Source organism: Sabethes cyaneus, chromosome 3 (assembly GCF_943734655.1).
Source record: "Sabethes cyaneus chromosome 3, idSabCyanKW18_F2, whole genome shotgun sequence".
Lineage (NCBI taxonomy): Eukaryota > Metazoa > Arthropoda > Insecta > Diptera > Culicidae > Sabethes > Sabethes cyaneus.
This window is the reverse complement of record NC_071355.1, coordinates 68,536,008-68,544,682: the sequence shown is the minus strand read 5'-3', so window position 1 is coordinate 68,544,682 and position 8,675 is coordinate 68,536,008. Positions and strand designations below refer to the sequence as shown.

Here is an 8,675-nt window from a genome sequence, read left to right as displayed (position 1 = left end):
GTTGTTTTTAATAAAGAAAAATTAATTATGAACATACATTTCTCTTAAAAGTATTGAACCACGTTTTCACCATATGAGGTTTCAGTTAATTTCAAACTTAAAATTCTTATTTCCAGAACCGAAACAGTATCTTGGCAACACGATAGTTCATCAGTTGTGCTGCAGCTGCTGCTACTGGTGAACAGGTTCCATCAATTCAGAATTTGTTTTCAGTTTTGTTAGAAAATAATAAAACTTTCGGCTAGTGACAAAGCCTTAGATAATAGAAAAAAAGAGACTGAATAATATGGTATGTGACAATTGAGTGCTTGACTTTCAGAGTGGTTGTAATCAGTGCTGAAAATTTGATGAATTCGTCAGTAGCAAGGTGGCGATTGCTGAAGAGCAGCTGAAAAATGTACGTTTTTGGACAACAATTTTTAATTCATCATATTTCTTGTCGGAAACCCAATAAATTGTGTTTGTGTGAACCAAATGTATGGTTAAGTGATTTGTGAAGATGATCCTATCAAAAGATTTTGAAAATATGAATAAAAAAGTGCATTTTCGGATCATTTATGTTCAACTGATTAAAATAGGTAACACTGCTTAACTCGTTCCTTACCCTATGTTGAGATAAATTTGCGTATCGATCAGGAACGTCCTCCTTCGCGAATCGGTTTAGGAATCGAGTGAAAATGTTGCTTCACTTAGTCCGTCGCTATGTTTTGATACCAATCGTACAATTTTTTTTAGACTTATGAACCACCTAAATTGAATTTCAAATTACAATTTTGACATTATATGTAAGTCTAATAACCGAAATATTAAAAATAATCAAAAAAATAAAGAAAATGTATTGCGTATATTTCTAGGCTTATCGAAAATGTCGATTCGAGAATTCAATTGATTTTTTGTCATTTACGATGGAACATTTAAATAACTAAAACCATAGTTCAGCTGCACAAATAGTGATTCGAGCGGCTGTATGAGAATTTAATCTAAGATTGTTTAAAATAGGAAATACAGTTGGATTTCGAATTTGGCAACAAATCCGTGTCACCTATGTTGCCAAAATCGAAACCGTGCCAAAATCGAGATCCTTTTTTGATATGAAAAAATTAAATGTAATTGCGTTAGAAATTGACTAAATGTTATTAATCAACGATTGCAACCTTTTTATGTTTACAAAATCCGCCACGAGCTATCCGTGAGGTGCAAATAAGTTTTTGACGACCTTCGGTAAGACGTAGTCCTACGGCAATAAAAATATTATTCTTCATGAACACACTTAGGGCAATATTTTTCGTCGTTTAAAGTAAGTATGAGGAATCTGATTGATATTTAAGCATATTTTTGGAAGTAAAATATTTTGTAAAATACTTTTGTTGCCAAAATCGAAGCATGCCAAAATCGAACCATGCCAAATTCGAAATCCCACTGTAATAAATTACAAAACATACAGTCATACCGTATCACACAGAAGAGCTATCATAACTCCTTGTTAACGGCTATTTCACGCGCTCTTCAAACAGCAAGTTTAAACGAAACGCTAAGGCAAATGGAAAGTGTTGTTGCATAACTTTCAGGCGATTATTTACCTTCACAGGTTCAACATTCAATCATGATTAGGGGAAACTATTGTACAGAACGACGGTATTCCTCAATGCACGTATGACATATAAACACATTGATCGAAATAAAATGAGCCTTAGATGAATGATTGTTATTAATTTTTAATTACAAAAGCAGTTTGTTATCCAAAAATAAAAGTTCTAATCCACAAAATGGTTATTCTCCGCGTCACTAAGGCGGCGATGAGTGCATTTTCATGAATAGAATTATTATTTTGAACTGAAAAGAACTGTACTGTTAAGGTGAAATGAGTCGTCATCGATTCTGTCAATTTCAAAAGCAGTTTTTTGTTTGAAACAAAAATTCTGTTCATGAAAATATATTCGCTGTGTTCAGATAGGCAAAAAGAATACAGTAGTTACATTTTTATAAACAGAATCCCGCTTTTGGGCCCAAAAACTGGTTCTGAAATTGGGCTTTCCGACGAAAAGTTAATGACTGCTAGTTTCCCGTTAAACTTAAATTATATAGAGTAAGGAGGGGTAAAAGTGCGATTCCGAGTAAATTGACTACATTGGCATGGATGGATGACTACTTTGATAGCTTGAATTTATCCTAAACATTTATTGTTTACGAAGCATGGTTGCTGAGGTACGTGTAAATGTTATTTTAGAGTGGTTTTGATGTAATATTTCGATATACGGTAAATACGATATCAATTCTCGGGTATTTTTTCAAGTAGACCTATGTTTCAATGAGAGATTCTCTTCGTGTCTCCTCTCTTCCATTTTTTACGGCGATACTAATGCATTTTAACTAGAGTTCTAAATTAAGAGATTGGCCATGTCACTCAAAAACTCGCATCATTAAACCAACGACACTTACCGATTACGTGAAACGTGTGGCGCTGGTTTAATGATGACAAGTTCTCGCGAGCTACTGAGTTGCCATGGCCAATTCAGTACTCTAATTTTAACACATCAGCTTTGCATGAATCGGTTGCCGGAGTTAGTCACTAGTTAGCTAAATGTTTTGAAAGTTTCCTTTTCTATGCATTTATGTAGCCGTGAAAAGCGGCGAAAGAGAGGAGACGCGAAGAGAATCTCTCATTGTCACTTAGGTCTATTTGAAAAATTTCCCGAGAATTGAAGAATATTACTTGTTAAAAAATTGTAGCAGTGTTTTACATCACTCACATATCTCTTTTGAAAATGCGGTGAGAAGAATTTACAAAGTGTATTTCGCTTTTCCATAATTTGTTCAAACCTCGTCAAGCGCCCAGCGGGGCAAAAGTGCGACTCACGGACGAGGCAAAAGTGCGATTTATGGACGAGGTAAATGCGTAGGGGTACTTATATACAGTTTTAGGCACTATATTGCATATATTAGAAATGGAAGATCTGCAAACAAAAGTGCGATTCGGCGTCCGCTGAGACGCACCACGTTTCGCAGGCATACAGCAGTACGGATCTAACGTTTGAGTTGAAAATTCCGGTTTTCGTACGTAGGTCTGGTTTGAGCGCCAAATCACGCCAAATTTTTCGCCAAGCCCCTACCTAGCGCCTCCACGTGGCCATACCCGGTAATGCTCTATTGAATAGCCAAGCTAGGAGGTACGATACAGTGTGGTTCCCGGCTGCCTGATCTCATAATCGAGGTTTTGGGCAGACAGCGGAGCCACGCGATCTTGTTAATAGGTAAGTATAATTTAAGTTATTTTAATTATTTTTTTCGTTTTAGCTTATGAAGCATTTACTGCTATATAGTGAAAACTTTGGCCAATACGAGTGTTAATACTGCACATGGATATTGGATACCAGAAGAAAAATTAAATTAATTATTAGAAGCACTTATGGAAACTAAAAGGATGCAACTCTATTCCATTCGAAGGACTGCTGGTGAGATTGTTCTATTTTTACCCATATATACCACATTTCATAAATAAACTAGAATCGGGAAGGGAGGGACCATCAGAGCACTTGTTTGAAGCGGTGGGCCTAGGGAGAGTTAAACAGTCAACTTTCTAGGGTTAATCTTGGCCCGATTAACAACACATCGTGGATAATGAACAGGCTCTTCTCCCCACCTGCTGGAGTCATTCTGCATTAAGACGGTTTATTCAACGATTGACTCAGGCGACTTAGCCCTTGGAAGGGGATTCTCTAAATCCCTGGTACGTGTAAGTGATGTTGCTTATCGACCAATTCCCTTTTGGCCCTTCATACAAGAGTTGGGAAGCATGACCAATCGTTGAATATGTTCAACTCTTTTTGACATGATAGGCTCATTGCTATGAACGGATGTTCAGCTAAGGCAGGTGGTAGTACCATATATTCATATTCATTCACGCCAAATTTTTCGCAGACCTGCAAAGGCACCCCTGACCTTCCTGATCCGTGTGACTATATCAGTCTTGGTGCCACCATTGGACGTTGTCTGGTTACCAAGCTATTGAAAGACGTCTACCTACGTCAAATTTTGCTCAGCTGTCAAATAAATCAAAATTGAATGAAAGTGATCGGACCATCCCTGCTCCGGACAATTTGAATGGTTCATCTCTTTTGGCATGAAATCTACATTATTAACCGCATACCACTATGGCTAGCAACTTGGTGGAATATTTTGACGAAGCTTACACCGGTTGTTTTTCATAAACATGTAAACAAAGTTATGTCAAACGATTACAAGGGGCATCCAAATTTACTTTTAGCCAGGCTTTAATGGTGCTGTAATGGAAACACACTTGACCGGCAATCTAGAGTTGTGGGTTCGAATTAGTGACCTGCTCTAACGCAACATTTTTGGTCTATGTATCGAAATTTTCCAGTTCACCTAGTTTATCATTTTTTGAAACATATATTTACACCTTTTAGAATAAGCTAAACTTAAAATTAGACCGAAAATTAGACATGACATATGATATCAAAATAGAGATTTGAATTCAAATTTGGAGTGGGACTAAAGTTTTACTTGAAATTGTAGGGTTGATGCACCAGTAGTTGTGGTGGTACCAGTAGTGGTGGAAACGCAAAATGATCCATTATTTTTGCAGATTTTGGAACAAGTTGGCTACTTAACAAATGATTCTGGTACTGGTAGTTAGATTCTTATCAAACTTGTACCAAAATCCGCAAAAATAATGAAATCATTCATGTTTTCACCACTACTGGTACTACCACAACTGAACTGAAGCATCTACCCTACTTTAAATTGAATTTCAAATTATTCTTGAAATTAGACTTAAAGTAGAACTTGCAATGGGAACCAATTGCACTTGAAACAGGACTTAAAATTGAACTTAAAGAGACTAACAAATACAGCATTGGATCGATGTTGGCACAGTTATTCAAACATTATTTTTATTGCTGTTGAAACAAAGCTGACATCCCAGATTTTTGACGTAGCACTACGTCTTTGTTCACTATACTGGAATTGGGTAGCACTTTGTTAAAACGAAAATAGAAGTGTAACGTTTGAATGAAAGATTTCAAATGCTAATAACGGGGGACAACTAAAATTTTGGAATTTTTTCGAGGCCCGTATACTCAACAACAAACGTGCTCAGGGAGAAATCAGAGTGTGTGTGTTAGCTCTTTCTATCCTCTTTCTGTCAGTATTTTTTGATTTGTTTATGCTTGCCAAGTTTTGCTTAAAACGGCGTCAAAACAAGAAGCATTCCGCGAGTGCGTATGCGTAGTACACTTCAACGAATTTCCACAGAAATCTCGGGAAAAAGTTTACGGTACAACATTTGAAAAGCGAATATGTTGCGGCTTCGACTGTTTACCATATCCTAAGATGCCCAAGAACTATTCGCAAGCAATGTAGTAGAAGATCAGCCAAAATTATGGAAGCAGAAGGACATCGTTCTCTTTCTCGTTTCTTCAACAACAAGCCCTCTGGTTTGGCTATCAATTAAAATGCACCAGACGAATGTTTGAACAAAATTTTGATCCCGTTTCTACAAAAACATCATGCAGATGGACAATACGTGTTTTGGCCTGATAGAGCATCATTGCACTACGCCAAAAAAACACAATCGTTCCTGAATACCCATTCGATCCCATTTTTACCCAAAAACCATGACCCGAAAAATCTGTCTGGCCGTACAACGCTTCTGTTTCGACGTCAAACGAAAGTACTGAGACCCCTTCCCCTTCCAAGAGGAGAGGGGGGTTCCCATACAAATGAAATTGAAATTTCCTCATAGCTCTAGAACTAATCAAGCAAATGGAACCAAATTTGGCTATGGGACTTTTTGGAGGCAGAAATTTTTTCTATGATATACTGAAATTCATCTGTCTTTTAACAGTGGGGGGGCACTCCTATACAAATGAAACATATATTTCTTCATAACTCGAGAGCAAATTAAGCAAATGGAACCAAATTTGACATGTGCGAGTTTTTGAAGGCATGAATTTATTTTATGATTGTTTGAGACCCCTCACCCCTTTCAAATCAAAGTCGATGTCAAGCTACGCGTAATCATATTTAATACAATAATTTGTGGACTGGTCATTCATTATTATTTCAACCTTTATGATGCACACAAGTGATTTTTAAAAGAAATCTCTATATCTCAATGGTTGCAAGCGTTGTACTTATGAATTCCCGTCCACGGATTTTCAAAGCCACCATTGCATTCAATGAAGAAGAATTGAATCTAAATATTTCGCTCTTCTCTTTTAAATATCCACTTAAACAATGGCACTCACAGATGCTTATAAACGTATATTTGCCAGAAATACAGTTTACATTAGTCTTTGATCTAATGACCTGATATAGTCCTACGTCACCCTTTCGTACAACCCTTAAGGCTGTATACTTTGTAGTTTTGTTTATTTTCAAATACCATTCTAAGGCTATTCTGAAAGCCTAGCGGACACACACTCAAACATTTTTTAAAAATAAAAAATCAATTTTATATATATGTGCAATTCAAAACAGTAGCACACAATACAATCGTTCATGCCCACGATGGTAGGTTGAGATTCACACAATATAAAATGTAATCTAAATAAGACAAAACAAGGCTAGCATATATTCTTCACCCTATTTATTTTCATCAACCATTCAAATCACAACTCACTAGGCTTTCATGCGAAATCGAGGATCGACGACCACGATCCTTGAACAGCTCCTGATAGTATCGACTATCGATAAAAACTTTAGATAACAGTCCGCAAACCACCAAAACCAACAGCACAATCACCACATATTCCACTGTTTTATCAGCAACAGAACCAACGATACCGTCGGCTGATTCGTCGTGTTCATCACCGGTTCCACTGAAATTACGCACAATCTTCAGCGGACACAGACTCTCTTCGAAAAGATAATCATTTTTGATGTACGGTTTTATATCATGCTTCTTCAAATCCTCGATTGCCACCGAAAGCGACGACTCGTTCCACGGCAGGTCATAGATTCCGAGCAACTTCAGATTTGGGAAGTTTCGCTTGATCGACTCGATCGACATATTCCCAATCGGATTGCCGCTAATCATCAAACGTTCGAGCAATCGCTGCGAGGTGAGGTTCTCAAAGTCTATCTTTTTAATGTTGTTGTACGAGATGTCGAGAAAACGTAGCTTCCGCAGGTCATGCAGGGTCGTGTACTCTATGGTAATGTTGGTGCACTCCACGTTCAGTGCAGTCAGCTGTTTCATACCCAGGAAGTCAAAACGGCGCTGCAACACATTGAACGAGATGTCTAACGTCCGCAGAGACTCTGAACATTTTCGAAGATCGCCAAAGTTGCGGATGTAGTTGTGGGCAAGATATAATTTTTCAATTGAGCAATTACTGCCGACTGTAACAGATTGTAGCGCATTGTATGAAACGTGCAGCTCGGTACAATTGCCGGCGATCTGAATGCTGGTTAGATTGTTGTACTTTAGGTTTACTTTCTTCGTGGTGATTTCACTCCAAGCCAACTCAATAAGCTGATTGTAGGATACATCCAGGTAAGCGAGAGAGTGAATCCCGTCCGGTGGGAACCAGCTATCGAAGCTGAGCAACAGCAAGCGGTTATGATTCAGATCTAACGTTTTCAGATATTTCATCGTGTGAAAAACTCCACTCGGCAGTCGAGTTAAATTGTTATACGATAGGTTGAGCTCCTCCAGACCTATGAGAAACTCGAACGCATCGTGCTTGATCTCGGTGATTTTGTTATGGTGACAGAGTAGTTGCTTCAAATTGGGAGTCTTCGGAAACAGATGACTATCCAGGAATGAGATGTTTGTACCGGTTATTTCTATGTGTTCCAACTTGTGGCAATCAATGAAGCTGTTTGGATCAATCTCTCGGTAGAACAAACTGTTAACAACAATAAAGCTCTCCAGATTAGGCAAGGACTCGAACATTCTCGTCGGGATTCCGACGATTCTTTTATTGCTTATTGTCAGCTTCGTTATGAAACTCCAATTAAATTTAATGTCGGAGCTCTCGAATACATCATCGAAGTCGATGTATTCGCAATGTGGTGGTTTATCTCCCTCTTTTCCAAAACAAGCATCTACGAAATCGTCGTTTCCGGTACTGATTACCAGTCTAAAAGTCATCAAAGCACCGATTAGTATTGTAATCCTTGAATGAAGAAAATAAAGAATAGTAAGTTAATCCTTTGGTGCTCTGCCTTTATTTTTCTTAAATGTTACCAAACTGTAAACATCCCTCAACTGCGAACTTGTTCTTATCACAAACGTCGTAATAACACTGAAGTCGCCTGAACCAACGAGATTCGGAGAAAGCGGATAAACCGCGTTCGGACTGAGATCATCTTCATAAACGAATGGAAATAAAATCGCTGAATAGAGAAACACCGAAAACGGTTGACAATAATTGTAACATGGAAGAGTGGCACAGGGATCGACCGTTTATACGGTAACGCTTCCTTATACGCCCACGGCCAGCACGTCAGCGTTGGCTGGCCACCAATGAAAGTGCGCTTGTATTCCGTACTTGAGGTCTTAATTGAGGATGATTGATCCGCCGCAATGATAACCAACGGGCACTACGCGTTTAGAATGATGCTGCACAGTGGGCGCAGATCGACTCAGTGGTTGACTTAAGATGTTTGATGGAAATGAGGTACAAAATCATGCATCTGTTTAATCA

The 8,675-nt window shown here is 38.2% G+C and overlaps 1 protein-coding gene across 1 annotated transcript; it reads right to left on the bottom strand.

The window, feature by feature from the left end:
• Positions 1–6,619: 6,619 nt before the first annotated feature.
• LOC128743786 (leucine-rich repeat-containing G-protein coupled receptor 4-like) lies at positions 6,620–8,249 on the bottom strand. Its single transcript, XM_053840453.1, has 2 exons — positions 8,216–8,249; positions 6,620–8,144 (listed from the first exon to the last, which is right to left on the bottom strand). Exons 1-2 carry the CDS (start codon positions 8,227–8,229, stop codon positions 6,620–6,622), a joined length of 1,539 nt encoding a protein of 512 aa, XP_053696428.1. The 5' UTR covers positions 8,230–8,249.
• Between the last annotated feature and the right edge of the window lie 426 nt (positions 8,250–8,675).